The following is a 23,486-nucleotide window of genomic DNA, read 5'->3' as shown; positions in this document are numbered from 1 at the left end:
CTCAAGCTACCTCCATGCGTGAGCTGCCGCATTGGGAGTTGCCAGATACCAGCTCTGTGCAGCAACCTCCACTTTCCTTGAGGCAGGAGCCTCTTGCCACGCGGCAACCTCCTCAAGACTTGAGGCAGGAGCCTTATGCTTTGCAGCAACCTCCTCTACCCTTGAGGTAGGAGCCTCATGCGTTGCGACTACCTCCTCCATCCTCGAGGCAGCTACCTCTTGCGGTGCGACAACCTCCACCATCCTCGAGGCAGCAACCTCAACTCCACCTCTGCGCAGTCCACCCTGCCAGACGTATGATGTTGAGGTTCCTCAACCTACCTCCACGCGTGAGCTGCTGCATTGGGAGTTGCCAGATACCAGCGCTATGCAGCAACCTCTTGCGTTGCGGCAACCTCCACCATCCTTGAGGCAGCAACCTCAACTCTTGCGGCAGCCACCTCCACTCTTGAGGCAAGAACCTCAACTCTTGAATGGGCTCTCGTGGCATGGTTGGTTTCGACCTGGCCTTTCATTAGAAGGGGCTAGCGTTCGATCCCAAGTATGAGGTAGAAATTTATTTCTATTTGAACACGATGTTGTGTTGATATTTATCCATATTGACTCATTAGGGGTAATTTGAATGAATTACTACCAATTGTGTCACGTGGTGGCCCGGGGAAATCTGGTAAAACTCGCTGGTAAAGAGACTGATGTCTCACCAGGTAAATCCTCGGACAGCTAGATTAGTGTCAGGTTCAGATTTCTTTAAAAAATCCTCCCCTACCCATGAGGCAGCCTCATGCTTATGAGGAGCCTCATGCTATGCGGCATCCTCCTCAAACCATGAGGCAAAAGCCTCATGCTATGCGGCAACCGCCTCAACCCATGAGGCAGGAGCCTCATACTATGCGGCATCCTCCTCAACGCATGCGGCATCCTCCTCAACGCATGCGGCATAAGCCTCATCCCTTGCAGCTTGAGCCTCATCCCATGCAGCATGAGTCTCATACCATGCAGCATGAGCCTCATCCCATGCAGCATGAGCCTCATCCCATGCAGCATGAGCCTCATCCCATGCAGCATAAGCCGCACGCCATGCAACATGCTCTGCTTACCTTACAGCATGCTCTACATACAGCATGCTCTGCATACCTTACCGCATGCTTCTCAGTCACACATCTTTGGTTGTTGCCAACTCACTAGACTGTCAAGCAGTTTCATAACGTTGCCTTCTAGTCTGCTGCTTTTGCACCAGTGAAACCCTCACTGAGAGAACTTAGCTTTTCTCGGATATGGTTCCTGTAGATGAGAAAGTGCTATTCTCCCTCTTTCTGATTTTCCCTTGAGGACTCTGTCATTTGGAGAGGAGCCTTTAGCTGCTTAGCCTCCTATGGACTTTTATTTAAGCATAGCATGCTTCCAGGGAGGGTAATGGTTCCACTTCAGTCGCTAACCCCGTCTGTTACCACACCTGCTCCCATAGACCTTGAGCTGTGTTGCAAGACATGCAGTCCAAGCTTAGTCCTTGTTAGAGGATTTTTTGTTTACGGAGTCAGTGTGTCACTGGGAAGACGTTCAACAACCAGCAGAAGTGTCTTGTTGTGACGCAGTGCGGCAACCTCAGCAACCCGATAAGGAGTTGTCTGTACGACCCAGACAGTCTAGACAGCTTCGTGTTGTCACTGTACTTCCTCGCTTCCCCATGGTTGACAGTTCACAGACTGTGCAGCAGTACCATGATCTTGTGTCCGGCTCCGTCAGACGACTAGCTTTTAAGAGCTCCCACAAGTCGTCGCTGTCTGGAGATTCTCAGATGGACTATGGATCTGACCAAGGAACTGGGCCTCCTGGTCAATTTTGAGGAGTCCCAGCTCGTCCCATCCCAGACCATTGTCTACCTGGGTATGGATCTTCAGAGTCGAGCTTTTCGGGCTTTTCCGTCGGCCCCAAAGATATACTAAGCCCTAGATTGCATCCAGAGCATGCTGAGAAGGAACCGATGCTCAGTCAGGTAGTGGATGAGTCTAACAGGAACACTTTCATCGCTGGCACTGTTCTTCGAGTTAGGGAGACCCCACCTCCCCCCCTTCAGTATCATCTAGCGGCTCACTGGATAAAGGACATGACGCTAGAGACGATCTCAGTTCCTGTTTCCGAAGAGAGGAGGTCTACTCTCACGTGGTGAAAGAACAGCTTTCTTCTCAAGGAAGTCTTCCTTTGGCTGTTCAGAAACCCGACCGCCGTCTCTTCTCTGACGCATCAGACACGGGCTGGGGTGCGACTTTGGACGGACAGGAATGCTCGGGAACATGGAATCAGGAGCTAAGGACACTTCACATCTATTGCAAGGAGCTGTTGGCGGTTCATCTGACCTTGATAAACTTCAAGTCCCTCCAGCTTAACAAGGTGGTGGAGGTGGACTCTGACAACACCACAGCCTTGGCTTACATCTCCAAGCAGGGAGGGACTCATTCGTGGAAGTTGTTCTAGATCGCAAGGGACCTCCTCATCTGGTTAAAAGATCGAAAGCTCACGCTGGTAACGAGGTTCATTCAGGGCGATATGAATGTCATGGCAGATCGCCTTAGCCGGAAGGGTCAGGTCATCCCCACAGAGTGGACCCTTCACAAGAATGTTTGCAGCAGACTTTGGGCCCTGTGGGGTCAGCCAACCATAGATCTGTTCGCTACCTCGATAACCTAGAGGCTCCCGTTGTATTGTTCTCCGATTCCAGATCCAGCAGCAGTTCACGTGGATGCTTTTCTGCTGGATTGGTCCCATCTCGACCTGTATGCATTCCCGCCGTTCAAGATTGTCAACAGGGTACTTCAGAAGTTCGCCTCTCGCAAAGGGACACGGCTGACGTTGGTTGGCTCCGCTCTGGCTCGCGAGAGAATGGTTCATAAAGGTACTGCAATGGCTGGTCGACATTCCCAGGACTCTTCCTCTAGGAGTGGACCTTCTACATCTACCTCACGTAAAGAAGGTACATCCAAACCTCCACGCTCTTCGTCTGACTGCCTTCAGACTTTCGAAAGACTCTCAAGAGCTAGGGGCTTTTCGAAGGAGGCAGCCAGAGCGATTGCCAGAGCAAGGAGGACATCCACTCTCAGAGTCTATCAGTCTAAAGGGGAAGTCTTCCGAAGCTGGTACAAGGCCAATGCAGTTTCCTCATCCAGTACCACTGTAACCCAGATTGCTGACTTCCTGTTACATCTAAGGAACATAAGATCCCTTTCAGCTCCTACGATTAAGGGTTACAGAAGTATGTTGGCAGCGGTTTTCCGCCACAGAGGCTTGGATCTTTCCACCAACAAAGATCTACAGGACCTCCTTAGGTCTTTTAAGACCTCAAAGGAACGTCGGTTGTCCACTCCAGGCTGGAATCTAGACGTGGTCCTAAGGTTCCTTATGTCATCAAGATTTGAACCTCTCCAATCAGCCTCTTTTAAGGACCTCACATTAAAAACTCTTTTCCTCGTGTGCTTGACAACAGCTAAAAGAGTAAGTGAGATCCACGCCTTCAGCAGGAACATAGTTTTCACATCGGAAACGGCTACATGTTCCTTGCAGCTCGGTTTTTTGCTAAAACGAGCTTCCTTCACGTCCTTGGCCTAAGTCGTTCGAGATCCCAAGCCTGTCCAACTTGGTGGGGGACGAACTGGAGAGAGTACTTTACCCAGTTAGAGCTCTTAGGTACTATCTAAAAAGGTCATAACCTTTACGAGGACAATCAGAAGCCTTATGGTGGGCTATCAAGAAGCCTTCTTTTCCAAGGTCTAAGAACTCAGTTTCTTACCTATTCAGGCTCCTGATTAGGGAAGCACATTCTCATCTGAAGGAAGAAGACCTTGCTTTGCTGAAGGTAAGGACACATGAAGTGAGAGCTGTGGCTACTTCAGTGGCCCTCAAACAGAACCGTTCTCTGCAGAGTGTTATGGATGCAACCTATTGGAGAAGCAAGTCAGTGTTCGCATCATTCTATCTCAAAGATGTCCAGTCTCTTTACGAGAACTGCTACACCCTGGGACCATTCGTAGCAACGAATGCAGTAGTAGGCGGGGGCTCAGCCACTACATTCCCATAATCCCATAACCTTTTTAACCTTTCTCTTGAATACTTTTTATGGGTTGTACGGTTGGCTAAGAAGCCTTCCACATCCTTGTTGATTTGGCGGGTGGTCAATTCTTTCTTGAGAAGCGCCGAGGTTAAAGGTTGTGATGAGGTCCTTTAGTATGGGTTGCAGCCCTTTATACTTCAGCACCTAAGAGTCGTTCAGCATCCTAAGAGGACCGCTACGCTCAGTAAGAAAGACGTACTTAATAAAGGCAGAGTAATGGTTCAAGTCGTCTTCCTTACCAGGTACTTATTTATTTTATGTTATTTTTGAATAACTAATAAAATAAAATACGGGATACTTAGCTTCTGTGTTAACATGTATGCTGGTCTCCACCCACCACCCTGGGTGTGAATCAGCTACATGATTATCGGGTAAGATTAATATTGAAAAATGTTATTTTCATTAGTAAAATAAATTTTTGAATATACTTACCCGATAATCATGATTTAATTGACCCACCCTTCCTCCCCATAGAGAACCAGTGGACCGAGGAAAAAATTGAGGTGGTGTTGACAAGAAGTACTAGAGTACCTGACCACAGATGGCGCTGTGGTGTTCACCCCCACCTGTATAGCGATCGCTGGCGTATCCCGACCGTAGATTTCTGTCGGCAACAGAGTTGACAGCTACATGATTATCGGGTAAGTATATTCAAAAATTTATTTTACTAATGAAAATAACATATTATATGAAAAATTTTTAGTTTTTCTTACACGCTGAATGAGAATAGATTTAGGATCTGTTGATTGCATCATATTTCACTTTTAATATTTTTGCCCAGGAAATTTGTGTGTTCAGGAATTCCAAGTTAATTGATGATATTCTTACTCTCTAGGTAACTCCTGGTCCTGGAGCATATACCGGTCAGCTAGTAAATCCTCCAAGTAAGAATGGCCACACATCTTCAAACAAATTGAATTTGTCTTCCTGTTCCAGCTCATCAACAGTATCTGGAGGTGGCACATTTTTAAGTGTAAGTCTCTCATTAATTGTTCATGTTACTGGAAGTAATTTATATTGTGAGTGTTATTTTGATGTCTTATAATTATTAATACTACTTAATATGATATTTACTGACTGACTTTGCATCTCAAACTATTGTTCGTTCTTACTCAAATACAAACACTTGTTCTTTAATGAAACCATGATTGTTCCGTAACCGAAATACAAACCACGCTATTTACATAGGGTTTACCTTTTGGCGTAGCTGAAATGGCGAGCCATTAGAATTTAACTAGGGTGTATTACCCCCACGCTAGTTAGCAAGGGGGTAGGGGAGTGGTAGCTAGCTACCCCTCCCCCCCTCACACACCGGTGAACTGCTTCACTTCACTTTTGGCTTGGATAATCAACAGACCCGAGATCTTCCTTCACGACATGAGCTACTCAAACAACCACACTGCAACATCTTCCACAAAGTCATAGCATCGCTTCGGTTTCTTGCCTGGAGACTATCCAGCATCTCCTCACAGAGAGGCTTTTCGCAACAAGTTGCGGAAAGGATTTCTTGACACCTGCGAAAGTCATATGCAGGGGTCTACCTGGCAAAGTGGAGAGTCTTCTGTGGTTGGTGTTGTGGAAGGGGTTTCTCTCTTCTCGATGTCACTATTCCAGCAATAGCGGAGTTTCTTGGATATTTGCGAGAAGAAATGCGTCTTTTTGGCCTCGGCGGTGAAGGCTAACGCTCAGCCTTAAGCCTGGCCTTCAGGCTGGAAAGAATACACATTTCTTTCCTCGCTGGAACTTTCTTTGCTCATACGAAGCTACGAACTTACCTGCCCTCAGTCGGAAGTGAGACCTCCTCCATGGAACGTGGTTCCTGTTCTCAGGGCTCTTGAGAGACCTTCGTTCGAACCATTACGCCAGGCTTCTGATCAACACCTGACTTGGAAGACGGTGTTCCTGCTCGCTTTGGCTTCAGCCAAGCATGTCAGTGAGCTTCATGGTCTCTCATACGACGTCGCCTATTCAAGGGGATGGGGAGAGGTCACGTTCAGGTCCATCCCTGAGTTTGCAGCTAAGACGCAAAACCCTGGAGTTCCGGACCCGCGGTTCGACTCCCAAGTCTCCGTTCTGTAACAGATGACCCAGACCATCTCCTACTATGCCCAGTAGGGAGTCTGTGTTATCTTGAAGAACAGCTGCAGTTCGTCCTCGCGTGCAAGCCCTGGTTGTGAGCACAGGAAGGACGAAGAGGAGGGTCACCATGAATACCATCTCAGCTGGGATTCGAAGGGTCATCCATCATGCCCTGAATCCGGACCCTCCTCCGTCACGTTGCCCTAGAGCGCACGATGTCAGAGGCATCGCAACGTCCCTGGCATTCAAGAGAAACTTCTCTGTGACGCAGGTGCTACAAGCTGGGGTCTGGAAGCATCAAACGACCTTCACAGTCCACGACCTGCAGGACGTGACCCACAGGAGCCTCGATACGTTTTCTATTGGCTCTATGGTGGCTACACAACAGCTGGTCTAACCTCAGGCTCTTTAATGGACAGGTAGCAGAAGGTTGAGGGCATTGTTACCCGGTTTTAGACTGCATAAATGAAATAGTATGTCTGGGCCTTACTCTTTTCTTCATCCTCCCCTCTTGGGGGAAGCAGCATCCTGGGTTCTCTGCATAGCTGACCTCAAACCACTGCAGGTAAACCATGCTTCCTTGTGTTCCTAGTATTAATATAATACTGTCACGTCCCCCATACCCTGACGAGGTGGTATTGGGAACGTCCTATCCTAGAATTCCATCTAAAGGACTTCAGGTCAACTTTCTAGGAAGAGTCACACTTCATTCCTCCACACACAAGCTTACGTAGGCCGCATGTTCCTTGCGAAGCAAGGAACTTGCGAGGTGCTCACTCGGATTCTGAGTCCCCGGGTAAAGCCAAAGCCAGTAAGGCTGGGATTTTCCACCCTACCTAAGGGTTAAGTCACCCCATGTAAAAAGCGTGGTCTGTATTTCGGTTACGGAACAAATGACAAATTCGTAGATAATTTGTATTTTTCCTAACCATACAAACCTTAGCTATTTACACATATTTGCCCGCCAGCCCTGTCCCCCGTGAAGTCCTACCTCTAAGCGAAGTAAATCAGTTCACCGGTGTGTGGGGGGGAGGGGTAGCTAGCTACCCCTCCCCTACCCCCTCGCTAACTAGCGCAGGGGTAGTTAACCCTCGTTAAAAATCTAATGGCTCGCCATTTCAGCTATGCCGAAAGTAATACCCCATGTAAATAGCTAAGGTTTGTATGGTTAGGAAAAATACAAATTATCTCCGAATTCTATTTGTGAAGCCTCTGCTTCTAAACAACACCATGTAACAGTTGTTTTTGCTCTTGAAAAGGTATATGATACTGCATGGAGATATTGTATACTTAAAACCATTCATGAATTTGGGATTTTAGGGGAAAGCTACCATTGTTCTTTCATTCATTTGTTATCAGAGATGAAATATTAGGAAGGAGGAGTTCCCCAGGGTAGTGTGCTAAGTGTAACCATATTTGCACTGGCCATTAACGGAATACCCTCTGTCATTCTCCAAGATATTCTCTCAACACTATTTGTAGTTGATTTCTCCATATTTGCTGGACCTAGAATGTCGATGGTTGAGTGAAAACTACAACTCTCCACTGACAAAATTATTCAGTGGGCTGATACGAATGGATTTAAGTTTTCGACAAGCAAAACTGTTGTCCATTTCTGTTGTATTACATCCAGATCCTGATATATACAGTACATCAAAGGTCAATGGATCCCATGTGTAAGGGAAGCTAGATTTTTAGGATTGATATTTGATTACAAGCTGACATGGGTTCCTCACTTAAAGTCATTAAAACTTACATGTCTTGAGGCTCTAAATCTTTTAAAAGTATTGTCCGATACATCTTGGGGGCAGACCGCAAAACTATTTTAAATTTATACAAGGCCTTGATTTTTTATTTTTTCAAAAATTAATTATTGGTGTGAAATATACTCTTCAGCCACTCCAAGCTGATTAAAGGTATTAGATTCTATACACCATGCTGGTATTAGATTGTCCACTGGAGCGTTTAGAACTTGGCCTATCCTGAGTCTCCTTGTTGATTCTGGAGAATTACCTTTAGACCTTTGCTGAAAGTCTTCTATTGTTTGGTATTGGTTTAGGTTGCAAAGACTTCCTGATTCTTTTGTCTGTCTGACTGCAAACTTTGAAAGGCATTGTAGATATTTTGAGTTACACCCAAAATTTCCTTAACCTTATGGTTTTCGGGTAAAACAATTAAAAAAGTCTTGATAAAGCAAGAAATAGAGTTCTCCCATTTAGGATATCACCAACTCCTCCATGGAAATTACCAGAGATCTTTTTTTAAATATTTTATAGGTATAAAAAAGAACATGACTGGATTAGAAAGTCAGGTCTCTTTTTATGGAACATGTCGAAGAAATAGGGAATCGACTTCTATATACTGTACTATATTGATGGCTCCAAATCTGATGCTTGCATTGGATCTGGAGTATATAGTACAGTAGTTCTTTTAATTGTAGAGGTGCACTTTTCTTGTATCTTCCATATTTACTGCTGAACTATATGGCATAATAACTGCTATTGAGAAAATAGCATTTAAAGAGGAGGGCAATTTTACCATTTTAGTGATGCAAGTGTCCAACAAGCTTTAGAAGTTTTTGATTCCAATAACCCTTTAGTTTTAAGATTTTAGAGTGGCTTTTAATTTTTGGAAAGGTATAACAGTTCGATTTTGCTGAGTTCTGGCTCATAGGTGTGTTTGGAAATGAGGCAGATTCACTAGCAAACATGCTGCAGCCAAGTTGCTACCAAGAAGCTATCCCATTCCTCTTAATGATTTTTTACCTACCCCCTGTGGCCGCGGGGGTATAAAAACAAGAATAGCGCCAACGTTATCCCTGCGTGTCGTAAGAGGCGACTAAAAGGGACGGGACGAGGGGGCCAGGAACCTCCTCTCCTGTATCTACATCCTGTGAGACATTGACAAAGAGATGGAGCTGGGGGGAGAGTGACTGCTCCCCGCACTCTAGTTTTGGGGTGTTTGAATGTGCGTGGATGTAGTACGATAGAGAGTAAAAGATGTAAAATTGGAAGTATGTTTAGGAATAGAAGGATGGATGTATTGGCCTTGTGTGAGACGAAGATAAAAGGAAAGGGTGAAGTGATGTTTGGTGAAATGTCTGGCAGTGTCTGGGATTGAAAGGGGAAGAGCGAGAGAGGGTGTGGCTTTATTGCTGAGTGAATGGATGACAGGTAAAGTAGTGGAATGGAAGGAGATATTATCTAGGTTAATGTGGGTAAGGGTTAGGTTGGGTAGGGAATGTTGGGCGTTTGTCAGTGCGTATGGGCCAGGTAGTGAGAAAAGTGAAGAAGAGCGGAATGAGTTCTGGAATGAATTAACTAGGTGTGTAGAAGGACTGGGTAGAAGGAATTATGTAGTTGTCATGGGTGACTTAAATGCTAGAGTGGGCGCTGGAGAGGTAGAAGGTGTCATTGGGAAGTATGGCGTACCAGGTGAAAATGAGAGTGGTGAGAGACTGGTAGATATGTGTGTTGAGCAAGAGATGGTGATAAGTAATAGCTTTTTAAAAAAGAGAGATAAAAATAAGTATACATGGGTAAGAGTGGCAAATGGAAGAGTAGTAGAAAGGGCATTAATGGATTATGTGTTGATAACTAAAAGAATGTTTGGAAGATTGAAAGACGTGCACGTGTTTAGGGGTATGGCTAACGGTGTCTGATCATTTTTTGGTGGAAGGAAAATTAGTTGTAGTAAAAGAATGGGGGAATAGATGTAAAAGGGAGGTAGTGAGGGTTGAAGAGCTAATAAAACTGGGGGCAAAAAGTAAATATCAGGAAAGGTTGAAAATGATATATGACAAAGTGAAAGTAAGAGAAACTGGCAATTTAGAGGAGGAGTGGAAGTTAGTAAAGAAAATTTTGTTGGGATTGCAAGTGATGCGTGTGGAAAGAAGGTTGTTGGAGGCAGCATGAGGAAGGGCAGTGAATGGTGGAATGAAGGAGTGAAGGTAAAAGTGAAAGAGAAAAAGAGGGCTTTTGAAGAATGGCTGCAGAGTAATAGTATAGAGAAGTATGAAAAGTATAAAGAGAAAAATGTGGAAGTAAAGCGCAAGGTACGTGAGGCAAAGAGGGCAGCTGACCTGAGGTGGGGTCAGGGATTGGGTCATTCATATGAAGAGAATAAGAAGTTTTGGAAAGAAGTGAAGAGAGTGAGGAAGGCTGGCTCAAGAATGGAAGAGACAGTGTAAGATGGAAATGGAAGGTTGTTAAAAGGAGAGGAGGCAAGGAAAAGATGGGCGGATATTTTGAAAGTTTACTGAATGTTGAGGATAATAGGGAGGCAGATATAATTGCTGTTGCAGGTGCCAGTGATGGGAGATGAGAATGAGAGAGATTACAATAGATGAAGTGAGGAGAGCACTAGATGAAACGAGAGTAGGAAAAGCAACTGGTATGGATGGTGTGAGAGCTGAGATGTTGAAGGAAGGGGGTATGACTGTACTTGAATGGTTGGTGAGATTGTTTAATATGTGTTTTGTGTTGTCAATGGTACCAGTAGATTGGGTTTGTGCATGTATTGTACCACTATATAAGGGTAAGGGAGATGTGCATGAGTGTTGTAATTCAAGAGGTATTAATTTGTTAAGCGTAGTTGGAAAAGTGTATGGTAGAGTAATGATTAATAGGATCAAGGATAAAACAGAATGCAATCTTAGAAATACAGGGTGATTTTAGAAGAGGTAGGGGTTGTATGAATCAGATTTTTACAGTTAGGCAGTTATGCGATAAATATATAGCAAAAGGTAAGGAGGTATATGTTGTGTTTATGGATCTGGAGAAAGCGTATGATAGAGTTGATAGGGAAGCAATGTGGAATGGGATGAGGTTATATGGAGCTGGTGGAAGGTTGTTGCAACCAGTGAAAAGTTCCTACAAAGGTAGTAAAGCATGTGTTAGGATAGGAAATGAAGTGAGTAATTGGTTTCCGGTGAGAGTGGGGCTGAGACAGGGATGTGTGATGTGGCCGCGGTTGTTTAACTTGTATGTTGATGGAGTGGTGAGAGAGGTGAATGCTCGAGTGCTTGGACGAGGATTAAAACTGGTAGACGAGAATGACCATGAATGGGAGGTAAATCAGTTTTTGTTTGTGGATGATACTGTACTGGTTGCAGACACAGAAGAGAAGCTTGGACGATTAGTGACAGAATTTGGAAGTGTGTGTGAGAGAAGGAAGTTGAGAGTTAATGTGGGTAAGAGTAAGGTTATGAGATGTACGAGAAGGGAAGGTGGTGCAAGGTTGAATGTCATGTTGAATGGAGAGTTACTTGAGGAGGTGGATCAGTTTAAGTACTTGGGGTCTGTTGTTGCAGCAAATGGTGGAGTGGAAGCAGATGTACGTCAGAGAGTGAATGAAGGTTGCAAAGTGTTGGGGGCAGTTAAGGGAGTAGTAATAAATAGAGGGTTGGGCATGAATGTAAAGAGAGTTCTATATGAGAAAGTGATTGTACCAACTGTGATGTATGGATCGGAGTTGTGGGGAATGAAAGTTATGGAGAGACAGAAATTGAATGTGTTTGAGATGAAGTGTCTAAGGAGTATGGCTGGTGTATCTCGAGTAGATAGGGTTAGGAACGAAGTGGTGAGGGTGAGAACGGGTGTAAGAAATGAGTTAGCAGCTAGAGTGGATATGAATGTGTTGAGGTGGTTTGGCCATGTTGAGAGAATGGAAAATGGCTGTCTGCTAAAGAAGGTGATGAATGCAAGAGTTGATGGGAGAAGTACGAGAGGAAGGCCAAGGTTTGGGTGGATGGATGGAGTGAAGGAAGCTCTGGGTGATAGGAGGATAGATGTGAGCGAGGCAAGAGAGCGTGCTAGAAATAGGAATGAATGGCGAGCGATTATGACGCAGTTCCGGTAGGCTCTGCTGCTGCCTCCGGTGCCTTAGATGACCGCGGAGGTAGCAGCAGTAGGGGATTAAGCATTATGAAGCTTCATCTGTGGTGGATAATGTGGGAGGGTGGGCTGTGACACCCTAGCAGTACCAGCTGAACTCGGTTGAGTCCCTTGTTAGGCTGGGAGGAACGTAGAGAGTAGGGGTCCCCTTTTTGTTTTTGTTTCTTTGTTGATGTCGGCTACCCCCCAAAATTGGGGGAAGTGCCTTGGTATATGTATGTATGTATTAAGAATTTTATTTATAATTGGCAACAGCATTGGGATAGTGAAATTGAAAATAAGATGAGGAAAATGACTAATGTCATATCCCTTGGCGGTATAACATGATGCCCCGAAAGTGGGAGATTACTAATTGTCGTCTCCACACTGGTCACACTTGGATGACACATGAGGGTCTGGTACCTGGCCAACACCAACCATATTGCGATGACTGTTTTGTTACTCTTGACAAAGGCATTTGGCTAAATGCCCCACTTATAGTATGGAAGGAAATAGATACCTGTTTGAGGCTTGAGGTGAGGATGTCAGGTTCATCCTAGCCAAGATTCTTTGACATGTGTTGTACAATGCTAGCGGCATTTTTAGATTTATTTCAGAAGCAGGTCTTCTGAAAGTTATTTAACTTCAATAATGACATATTTGATTATGTGATTTTAAGTGAATGTTTTATTTTTTACTTATGATAAACGATATCGGCGTCAATGACCTTCAATGTCAGGATGCCAGAAAACTTCAAATCAATCAATCAATATAAACCTGAGTACTTTAATTTATCTAAGATCCCGCCTCAACTGCCTTGCAAGTCTTTGACCATGTGAGTGTTGTGAGGAAGTGCAGTAAGCAAGTGTTATGCGCAACAGTTGCCTAGCAATGAAACATGATGCAATCAAACCAATTTTCTTTTGATTATCTGGTTGTAGAGAAAACAAGACCAGAATTAACTCCTATATATGACTCAGGTTTGTATAGTGAGGAAAAATACAAATTATATTAAATTTGTAGTATTCATTCTTTTCTTCTATATCTTCAGTTTACTTTGTGATATTTTAACATAGAAACTACGTGTTGGTGTGCTATCCTGGCTAAGTGTATTGTGTCGCAAATGAGACACTTTCATGATGTGGATCCCCATGCCATGTGCCCTTCTTGCGGAGGTCATTACTTGCAGTCATTCCCCAGTGAGGAGTGTAATGAGTCACTGTCTTTGCAGATGCTTCTTGTCAGAGTTGGGAAGTTACCTACAGAAGGAACAGGAGGACATATCTAGCATTTCTTAATTTTTTAGGGACTATAAGGTCACTGTAGTCTTGATGAGCAACAACACGACTGTATTGAACTTTGTAAAAAAAGAAGGAAACTCAGCATCCTACCTGTTATGTTAACTCACAGTGGGGATACACCATTGAATGCAGATAAATAGATCTTTTTTTTCAGTCTGCTTCATCCTGGGAACGAAGAACGTGATAGCAGACAATCTTGAGTCAACTTTGCATCCTCAAGTGGCAAAGAATCTCTTGACTCGGTGGAGTTCCCCAGTAGTCAACATGTTCGTCATCCACTTTGCTCTTCAGTCCCAGACCCAGCTGTAATAATGGAGGGTGCTTTCCAACATCAGTGGGACATAATGGATGTTTATGCCTTTCCCCCGTTCTGCCTGATCTGTTAGGTACTGAACAAGATCAGGGAGTCAAAGAATTTAAGAGCAATGCTAAAAGCTGCAATGTGGCCTCATGTAGAGTTGCACTTGAACCTTCTGGTTCTTCTCGTAGAAGTTCTAAGGGAACTTCCAGAGTGACTAAGTCACGTGTGTCAACCTCATGTCAGAAAGTTTCATGATGCAGTGCAGTGCCTATATCTTCACGGTTTCGGGTTATCGAGCATCTTCTCCGAAAAAAACTTTCTGAGACTGATAGGATTCCTCCGTAAGTCCTCCAGAGCGGTCTGTCAAGCAAAGTTGCCTTTTTTTTTCTGCTTTACAGTAGGGGATTCAGCATTATGAAGCTTCATCTGTGGTGAATAACGGGGGAGGGTGGGCTGTGGCACCCTAGCAGTACCAGCTGAACTCGGTTGAGTCCCTTGTCAGGCTGGGAGGAACGTAGAGAGTAGAGGTCCCACTTTTTGTTTTTGTTTCATTTGTTGATGTCGGCTACCCCCCAAAATTGGGGGAAGTGCCTTGGTATATGTATGTATGTATGTACATTCTGATCTTCCTGGACAATTCCATCCTGTTCGTAGTACTAGGCAAGGCAAGCAGTTAATTATAATAGCCAGGCCTTGTCCATCATGAGACTCAATACTTCACAGTATTCTAGAAGTGTTATTCCAGCTGTGACCAAGTTGTGTTATGATCTTCCTAATCGGGTAGTTGAATCAGTAGAACTTCAAAAGTTCAAAGTTGCAGCAAATGTTTTTATGGTGAACAGGCTGACATAAGTCTTTATAGTTTATATATGACATATCTGTTTTGACGTTGTTACTGTTTGTAGCATGATTTATTGTTAATTTGTTCTCATCATTTATTTATTTCCTTATTTCCTTTCCTCACTGGACTATTTTTCCCTGTTGGAGCCCTTGGGCTTATAGCATCTTGCTTTTCCAACTAGGGTTGTAGCTTGGCTAAATGATGATAATATTGGTGTTGTGGAAGGGGTACTGCTCTACTGAAGGCCAATATACCACTATTGTAATTGTGGATGTTTTGGAGTTCTTGTGGAAGAAGAAGTTTCTAGTAGTCACAGTGGTGAAAAGCTATCGCTCAGCCTTAAGCTAGGTCTTTAGACTGAAGGAAATAGACCTCTCTTCCTCATGGGAACTCTCAGGTCTTATAAAGAGTTTTGACCATTCTTGCCCAGCTCGGGAACTTGAACTGCCATCTGGAGTGTGAAGAAAGTTCTAATGGTACCTCGAGTGCTTGGACGAGGATTAAAACTGGTAGACGAGAATGATCATGAATGGGAGGTAAATCAGTTGTTGTTTGCGGATGATACTGTACTGGTAGCAGACACAGAAGAGAAGCTTGACCGACTAGTGACAGAATTTGGAAGGGTGTGTGAGAGAAGGAAGTTGAGAGTTAATGTGGGTAAGAGTAAGGTTATGAGATGTACGAGAAGGGAAGGTGGTGCAAGGTTGAATGTCATGTTGAATGGAGAGTTACTTGAGGAGGTGGATCAGTTTAAGTACTTGGGGTCTGTTGTTGCAGCAAATGGTGGAGTGGAAGCAGATGTACGTCAGAGAGTGAATGAAGGTTGCAAAGTGTTGGGGGTAGTTAAGGGAGTAGTAAAAAATAGAGGGTTGGGCATGAATGTAAAGAGAGTTCTATATGAGAAAGTGATTGTACCAACTGTGATGTATGGATCGGAGTTGTGGGGAATGAAAGTGACGGAGAGACAGAAATTGAATGTGTTTGAGATGAAGTGTCTGAGGAGTATGGCTGGTGTATCTCGAGTAGATAGGGTCAGGAACGAGGTGGTGAGGGTGAGAACGGGTGTAAGAAATGAGTTAGCGGCTAGAGTGGATATGAATGTGTTGAGGTGGTTTGGCCATGTTGAGAGAATGGAGAATGGCTGTCTGCTAAAGAAGGTGATGAATGCAAGAGTTGATGGGAGAAGTACAAGAGGAAGGCCAAGGTTTGGGTGGATGGATGGTGTGAAGAAAGCTCTGGGTGATAGGAGGATAGATGTGAGAGAGGCAAGAGAGCGTGCTAGAAATAGGAATGAATGGCGAGCGATTGTGACGCAGTTCCGGTAGGCCCTGCTGCTTCCTCCGGTGCCTTAGATGACCGCGGAGGTAGCAGCAGTAGGGGACCCAGCAGTATGAAGCTTCATCTGTGGTGGAAATGTGGGAGGGTGGGCTGTGGCACCCTAGCAGTACCAGCTGAACTCGGCTGAGTCCCTGGTTAGGCTGGAGGAACATAGAGAGTAGAGGTACCCTTTTTTGTTTTGTTCTTGTTGATGTCTGCTACCCCCCAAAATTGGGGGAAGTGCCTTTGGTATATGGATATGGATGAACCTTTTCATAGAGCCTCAGATGAAGACCTTAACTTTAAAACAGTCTTCCCTCTGGCCTTGGCCTCTAAGAGAGTGAGTGAGCTGCACAGCTTATCGCATATCTTGTTTCACTCTCCAATTGATGGAAATATCTATCTTGCTGTTGTCCCAGAGTTTGTGGTAAAACCAAGAATCTATCCTTTGTTGACAACAGGATTGATTCCTTTTCCATCTGAGCTATCAGAGAGGTAACTGATGATCCGGACAGTCTGTTTCTTTGTCCTGTAAGGGCAGTTAAACATTATCTTAAGAGTACTGCTGCTTTTCATCCTATTGTTCTTACCTTACTTTTGAGTAAAGTTCACAACTAAAAGAGGGTAACAGAGAACAGCACCTATCTTTTGTTGCAGAAGTCATACTTAGTTTATAAATTCTTGGAAGGAGCACCAAATAGGGCCCCTCCAAGAGCTCATGTTATCTGTGATGTTGCGGGAACCCGGGCGTTATGCAAATACCACTTTGTAGCCCAAGTCTTTGGTGGTTTGGTCTGGGAAAAGATAATCTCCTTTACTGCACATTAGCATAAGAATTGTACCCACAGGTCACTTGGCACTTTTTCTATGGGTTCAGTAGTTGCTGCTCAACAGATGATCATGAATTAGTTTTTCCATTACTAACAAATCTAACGCTATTTAATAGGGATTATCTTTTGGCGAAGCTGGAAAACTAGCCATTAAGACTAATGTGAGATGGCAAAGAGGAGTGGGTATTCAGGGTAACCAGGTACCCCAACTCATTCGCACATCAGTGTTATTTCACCACTTTTATGTTGGCTTTGGAGAGAATGAATCTGTCTGCTCTCTGGTCCCACTAAGACTTGGCCATACAGACCATTGCTTTAAATCTGCCTTCTCTCTTTCAGGTGTGGTTGTTCTTTGACATTCACGTGCGTATATTTAGGACCTGTAGGGCGCACTTATGGCAACTTCATGTCCCTGGTCGAGACCGACCCCCTCTCCTTATGTCTGACATGTAGAGGGCGATGTGAGCAGGGTTGCACCTGCAACAAGTGTAGGGAGTTGTCTGCTTCCCTGTGGGAGAGGTTTAGGCACCGGCAAAATAAGTCTTAAGAGAGACCTTTCGCCTTTGAGGTCTTCCTTGAGGGCTAAGAGACCTCGGACTTCTTCTCTCACCCCGCAACCTCTTCCCGAATCCCCTCCTTGATCCGACTCTTCCAAAGGCCGGTCGAGTAGGAGCGTAGACAGTTCAACTCCTTGGCAACGTCGGGATAACCGGGACGTTGTTGCTTTCCATAGAGAAGCACTTTCGCCCTGCCCTTGGGCAAGTCTTTTGCTTTTAGATGTGTTGCAGTCTTGGCCATCGTTGGGTGTGGCTGGACCTCCGGCCGAGGAAGTCTAGCTTCTTCAGCTAACTGCCCAGAGGGATCCTATTCCTGCTGCCCCTATTGTTGCCATCTCTTCTCCTGTTGACGTGGTGGCTGTGTGCGAAGCCCATCTCTCATCTTCCCCTGTTCCAACCAGTTTTAAAGGGGCTGAGTTACACCCTTTAAGAGGGCCTGTCGGCTAATGGCGTTTTTTAAAGACAGGACTTTGACATTCATTCCACTCAGTAAGGTGACTTGGGATATCTCCAAACTGCATAGGATTTTTGTCTCTGGCCCTCGGTTTTGCGACGCCAGGCCGATTCATCCTTAAAATGAGTGTTTTTCAAATTCTATCTCCTCCCTTGATATTAAGACCTATGATTACTACCCTATATAGCTATGATGTAGACCTCCAATAGACAGAGTTTTTTTTTTTAAAGTAATTTTTTGCTAGATATGAATTTTTTTCATTATGGTAAAAAAATAAACCCTGTAAATCAGGGGAAACAAATTTGAAGAAAAAAAATATGAAACAAAAATTGGAATAAAGGGCTCTTTTATTTTTTTAAATGTCTTTCTAAGTTATATACTAAATTTCAATGCTCTATCGAGAAAATAGAATTTGAAGGTCAATAAGTATAGTTTCGAGATAGGAGCGTTCAAAGTTTTCCCCTGTATTTTTACAAAGACAATATCAATAAATCATGATTATTATGAATCTTATGTTCTCTTATGGATATTGATAAACCAAAACAATGTTATTTATCATAATTTAATCATAAATGAAGATCCCTTTGCTCAATACCTAGCTTCTTTGGGCTCTCTCTCTCTCTCTCTCTCTCTCTCTCTCTCTCTCTCTCTCTCTCTCTCTCTCTCTCTCTCGCTAATATCGTATCCACACACACACACACACCCCGTGCGTGCGTTAATATCGTATCCACTTCTGAAGTCTTAGAGTAGAGTCAATTTTCTTCTTCCTTATGTTAGTGAGATGTTGAAATTGTCTTCCTCTTTGGCATGATGAAATTCCTGCCAAAACCGAGAAAAACAGACGTAAAAGCGAACGAATGTCAGAGGTCAAACTCAAATGTGTAGTCTCCCTGAGGTTTGTGCTAGCACTGAAAGCGTAAGGGTGTAATACTTTTTGTCTTGTGACTCGTGGAACCTATACCAATGTCATCGCTCATAATTTTTTTTATATTGAAATGTAATGATTCTCAAAATTTACTTTAACGAAAAATACTAAATTTTCTTGTGGGATCAATGTTTTCAGTTTATTGAGTTACTTTTACTAATTACCCTGTAACTATGAAAGTAATAGGAATTTTTACAATATATTTCGTATACGCATTCTCCATTGCCATACGAAGCTCAGTGAATTTTTTTTCAGGATTTTGTGTTTTTCTTCCTATAACCCCATATATTGGCATACTGTACCCGCTGTGTCCCTCAAGTAGGGGGTGGGGCTTTCCTGCTAGCAACTGCAGATACTGCGTTATAAATTTTAAGCCTAAGTTTTTAACTTTGCTGAAATCATACAGTACTCATATTAAAGCACTTGGGTGTGGTGTAGCTTAGAAAATACAAATCACTTTAAATTTTGTAATATTTTGGTCAATTGTCCTCCGGAGGCCATATAATGTTCATTTCTTATGGTTGAGTTACAGTAAAATCCAGAGGTATATTATGGTATATGGATATACGACCAAGTAAGCCTTTGTTTTACATATACGGGTACCTTTTATATTGATCATATGTTTTTTATTATTTAATGAATGAGTGGAAAATTTAAGGTAGGTGATAATTGAAGTTACATTACTAGGTGGGAAGAGAGCCACTCTACTTTGAAAATAGGGTGTGATTTTGGCGCATAATATACTGTATTTTGGTGCATGCGAGATGTATAAACTGTAAAATTTATCTTGCATTAGGTTTATTGTAGTAATCTTTGTATTTCAGCCCCAGAAGCCTGCCCGACTAGTAAGATCGCGGTCTATGCGTTCAGTACAACCTCAAAAAGATGAAAATTCAAAAGTTACCGATCTAGAAAAGCAGATAAAAACCCTCTCAGACGAACGAGACGATTTGAAACAACGAATATCTCAGCTTGAAAATCAGTAAGTTTTATGCATTTTTAATGAAAAGTAAAAAAAATTCTTTAATCTATGAATAAAGTATTTCATAGAAAGCAGAGAAGCTTTAGATGTTCATACTTGAATACAAAACCTCGTCCCGGTTTCAGTAGTTACTGCCATTGAGCTCATACTAGTTGTTGGGAACACATCTTCTTCGGACAGCCAGGTGACAGTAACTCCCCTGACTGATCTTTTACCGCATAGGCATTGAAAGGACTGTCTGTACCGGGAATGTTTCTACTTAAGGAGGACGACCTTAGTACGTTGGACACCTATTACGTTGTCACCTCATAAGAAGGGGAGGGGTTACGTATCCAAAATGCCTCCTTCACCGAGAATGTGTTTCAGTATGAGATTCAGGTTTCGCTGCACTTTTCAGACTTCGTGATTGTCTTTCTCTGAGTTACGGGTCACATAACTTTTAGCATCTGCTTTGTCCCAGGTCTCCAATTAAACAATACTGAAAGAAGGAGAACCTATGATAGTTATCAGTGCCTTTATGGTCTATAAGATCTTTCATCAATAAGTGCAGAGGTTACCTGGTGATCCCTCCTTCGTGTTTCGTCTTCCCAGGAACTCTCTGATTGTATTCGGCACTGATAAGACAAATCATCTACTGCTTGTTCTTCACGATCTTCGTATTCCATGGGATCGAATGTTCCCTTCTCTCAAAACACGCTTCTATTAATTATGCAACGAAGATCCTCAACTTAAAAACTTAATAGATTCCAAGAAGCTGTTTGTAAGTTGAATTGATTTTAAGTAAAATTTTGTTAAATTTTTGCCTAGGTTAGGTCTAACCTAACTCCCAGGCCTATGATTTCCCACTGTAAAAGTAAGAATAATAGTCACGTTTCATATGAAATAAATTATCTGGTTATTATTACAAGTGTCTCTTCTTATTGTGGTGAATTAATTAATATTGTTTTATTACAGAGTTTTATTATCCTATTACAGTATACAAACATACGATGTACTGTAATATCTTGAGATTTATGATTTCAGTTGGATTCGTGATTGTCTCCCCTAACGTTTGTAAATTGTGATCTTTCCACAGTAAATTATAATGCTATTGTAGTATGATGATGATGATTTTCCTATTACTATGTCCCATATTCAGTTGATATTTTATATCAAATTATACTTTTCAGATTAGAGGAACTACAGAAAAGAATATCCGTTGAAGACGATCGTCAGAAAAATTCAAATTCAAATGTGTCACAAGAACAGAAGTAAGTATTGTTGAAGTATGCAGAACATTACAATAGAGTACCTTTTCTTTGCATGATAAAAGAACTTCATTTAGGAAATTGTTTTAATTTTGCCAGATGCAAATGATTATTATTAAGCTGCAGTTTTAAGATAAAATTTTGTATGGTTACATTTAGCATGTCATTGACAGTGAAAGTGCTTTACTGGTAACTGCATTTGCATTCTCATACAGAACTGTGTATGTTTTTAAAACATTTAAAGATGGATATTAACAAAACCTATTCATATGCTCACAGAGAAAAATATGAATTGGAACTAAAATCGGCAAGATTCACGTTGGATGACAATGAGGCCCAGATGGAATCCCTGAATGATACGATTACCCATCTTACTTGCCAGAATGAACACCTACGTTCCATGCTAGGTAATGTTATGATGCATTACAATTTCTAATGTAACCTAGATATTTCAAGCTGTTAATTAATCTCTTTATAGTTTATAATGTATATGAAAAATCTATTTTTTATGTTACTGTTCTTAGTGTGCTATTTTAATTGTTTATTACTTCTCTTGTGGTTTTTTTCTTTTCCTCACTAGGTTATTTTTCCCAGTTGCAGCCATTGGCTTGTAGCATCCAGCTTTTCTAACTAGGGTTGTAGTTAAGCTAGTAATGATAATAATACAGTAATAATGGCATTTTGTCATGATCAGTATTATGGGCAATTTTTTTTTACTGATTTTTGTCATAATACCAAGACATGTTGGCAAGGGTACCAGTTATCCGTTGAGATACTTTGACTGGCCAGACAGTACTACATTGGATCTTTCTCTCTGGTTGACATTGCTCTATCAAGCAGGGCTGACTGACCATATATACATATGATCAGAGCCCAAGACCCTTCTCCACCCAAGCTAGGACCAAGGAGTGCCAGGCAGTGACTGCTGATGACTCAGCAGATAGACCTATAGGTTCCCCCAAATTCTCCATCCTTAGCTCACCAGGATGGTGAGGTTAAAGCGACAAAAGAAATGAAAGAGTTTGAGCGGGACTTGAACTCTAGTCTGGCAATCACCAGGCCACCATAACCCTATTGTTCGGTATTGTTTAAGTTCCAAAAACTTCTTAACTCTCTAGCCCATCAGACTGTAAACATTGTAAGGCATTGTAGATATTTTGAGTTGCACCGAGAATCTCCTCAACCTTATGGTTTTCAGGTAAAACAATTATTAAAATCTTGATATAGTTAGAAGTAAGGTGCTTCCTTTTAAGATATCATCAACCCCTCCATGGAAATTACCAGAGATATATTTTTGTAAATATTTTATTGGTATAAAGAAAATATGACTGACTTAGAAGCCAGGTCTCTTTATATGGAAGATGTTGCAGAACAAAGTGAATCAATATTTATACTGATGACTCCAAATCTGATGCTGAAGGTGAATTTGGAGTATATAATAATTTTTTTTTATTGTGGAAGTGCACTTCCTCTAGTCTCATCTATATTTACTGCCAAACTATATGGCATACTAATTGCTATTGAAAAAATGTTAAAAAAGGAGGGCAATTTTACCATTTTTAGTGATACAAAAAGTGTCCTACAAGCTTTAGAAGTTTTTAATTCTAGTAACCTTTTAATTTTAAATTTTTCAATGTTAATCTTACCCGGTGATCATGTAGCTGCAGCTCTGCTGCCCGACAGAAAAAACCTACGGGCGGGATACGCCAGCGATCGCTATACAGGTGGGGGTGTACAACAACAGCGCCATCTGTCGAGTAGGTACTCAAGTACTTCTTGTCAACAAAGAACCAATTTTCTCTCTGTCGTGCCACCGGCAAGACCTACTTGATACGCTGTTGTTTCTGGAGTTGATTTTCACGCTATTTGGTGAAGTATTCTCTCTAGTTATTAGCTTTCGCTGTACAGAAGTTATCATCAATACTTTATCACTTTCATTGATTAGATTTTGGATTATTTGTTGACGACTTGGATAGATTTTGGATTTCCCCCTTTGACTAATTCAAGATGTCTGACCCTACTCAAGTCCCCAAGTACAGGCAGTGTAGCGCTAGGGACTGTTCTAGGCGTCTTCCGAAGGCCTCTATAGATCCTCACACCGTTTGTTCCAATTGTAGGGGTAAAGCCTGTCAATTGGAAGATCGATGTGAGGAATGCGCTGGGCTTTCGGAATTCGATTTTCAAGAATTCCTCAAGAATGCACGTAGGCTAGAGAAGGATAGGATCAGGAGGAGTTCGTCTCGCTCTTTTGATTTTTCCTTTCCCCATGCCCCACAACCTATTCCTTCCCCTGTAGTGGTTACACCCGACCCTCCTACTAGCTCTCATCAACCTTCGATGGCGGATATGATGCGTGCCATTCAGGCTCTTGGTGACAGAGTTGAGTCATTAGGGAATGACCGCAATCAACTCCTGGCTGACGTCAGGGAGTTGAAGGAGAAAAGTGCAGTGGGAAGTGTAGTGAGTGCAAGTGCAGTGAAGAGTGTCAGTGTTACGCATGAGGGTGCGTCTGTTCATGCCTGTCGTCCTCCCAGTCCGGGACCTCTTGCAAGCTCCCAAGCCCAGGGGAGAAGCAATGTCGTACGACCAAAGGGTTCGACAGGCCTTGATCAGCGTACAGACGTACCCTCAGTGGTTGAGGACGTATCTTGCAGAGATCGTCCCACCCACAAACAGA

General features: G+C 42.8%; 1 protein-coding gene across 2 annotated transcripts in view; it reads left to right on the top strand.

Moving 5' to 3' along the window:
- LOC137630539 (hyaluronan mediated motility receptor-like) overlaps positions 1–23,486 on the top strand; it is a 102,507-nt gene that overhangs the window by 11,231 nt on the left and 67,790 nt on the right. For both annotated transcript variants that reach the window (XM_068362057.1, XM_068362056.1), the window contains exons 3-6: positions 4,938–5,075; positions 19,405–19,562; positions 20,732–20,812; positions 21,089–21,216. In XM_068362057.1, the coding sequence (XP_068218158.1) occupies positions 4,938–5,075; positions 19,405–19,562; positions 20,732–20,812; positions 21,089–21,216 (505 nt within the window). The remainder of the gene's footprint in view (positions 1–4,937; positions 5,076–19,404; positions 19,563–20,731; positions 20,813–21,088; positions 21,217–23,486) is intronic.

This window comes from Palaemon carinicauda, chromosome 38, assembly GCF_036898095.1.
Source record: "Palaemon carinicauda isolate YSFRI2023 chromosome 38, ASM3689809v2, whole genome shotgun sequence".
NCBI lineage: Eukaryota > Metazoa > Arthropoda > Malacostraca > Decapoda > Palaemonidae > Palaemon > Palaemon carinicauda.
The sequence above is the reverse complement of the archived record's forward strand: the minus strand, read 5'-3'. Positions and strand labels throughout refer to the sequence as shown.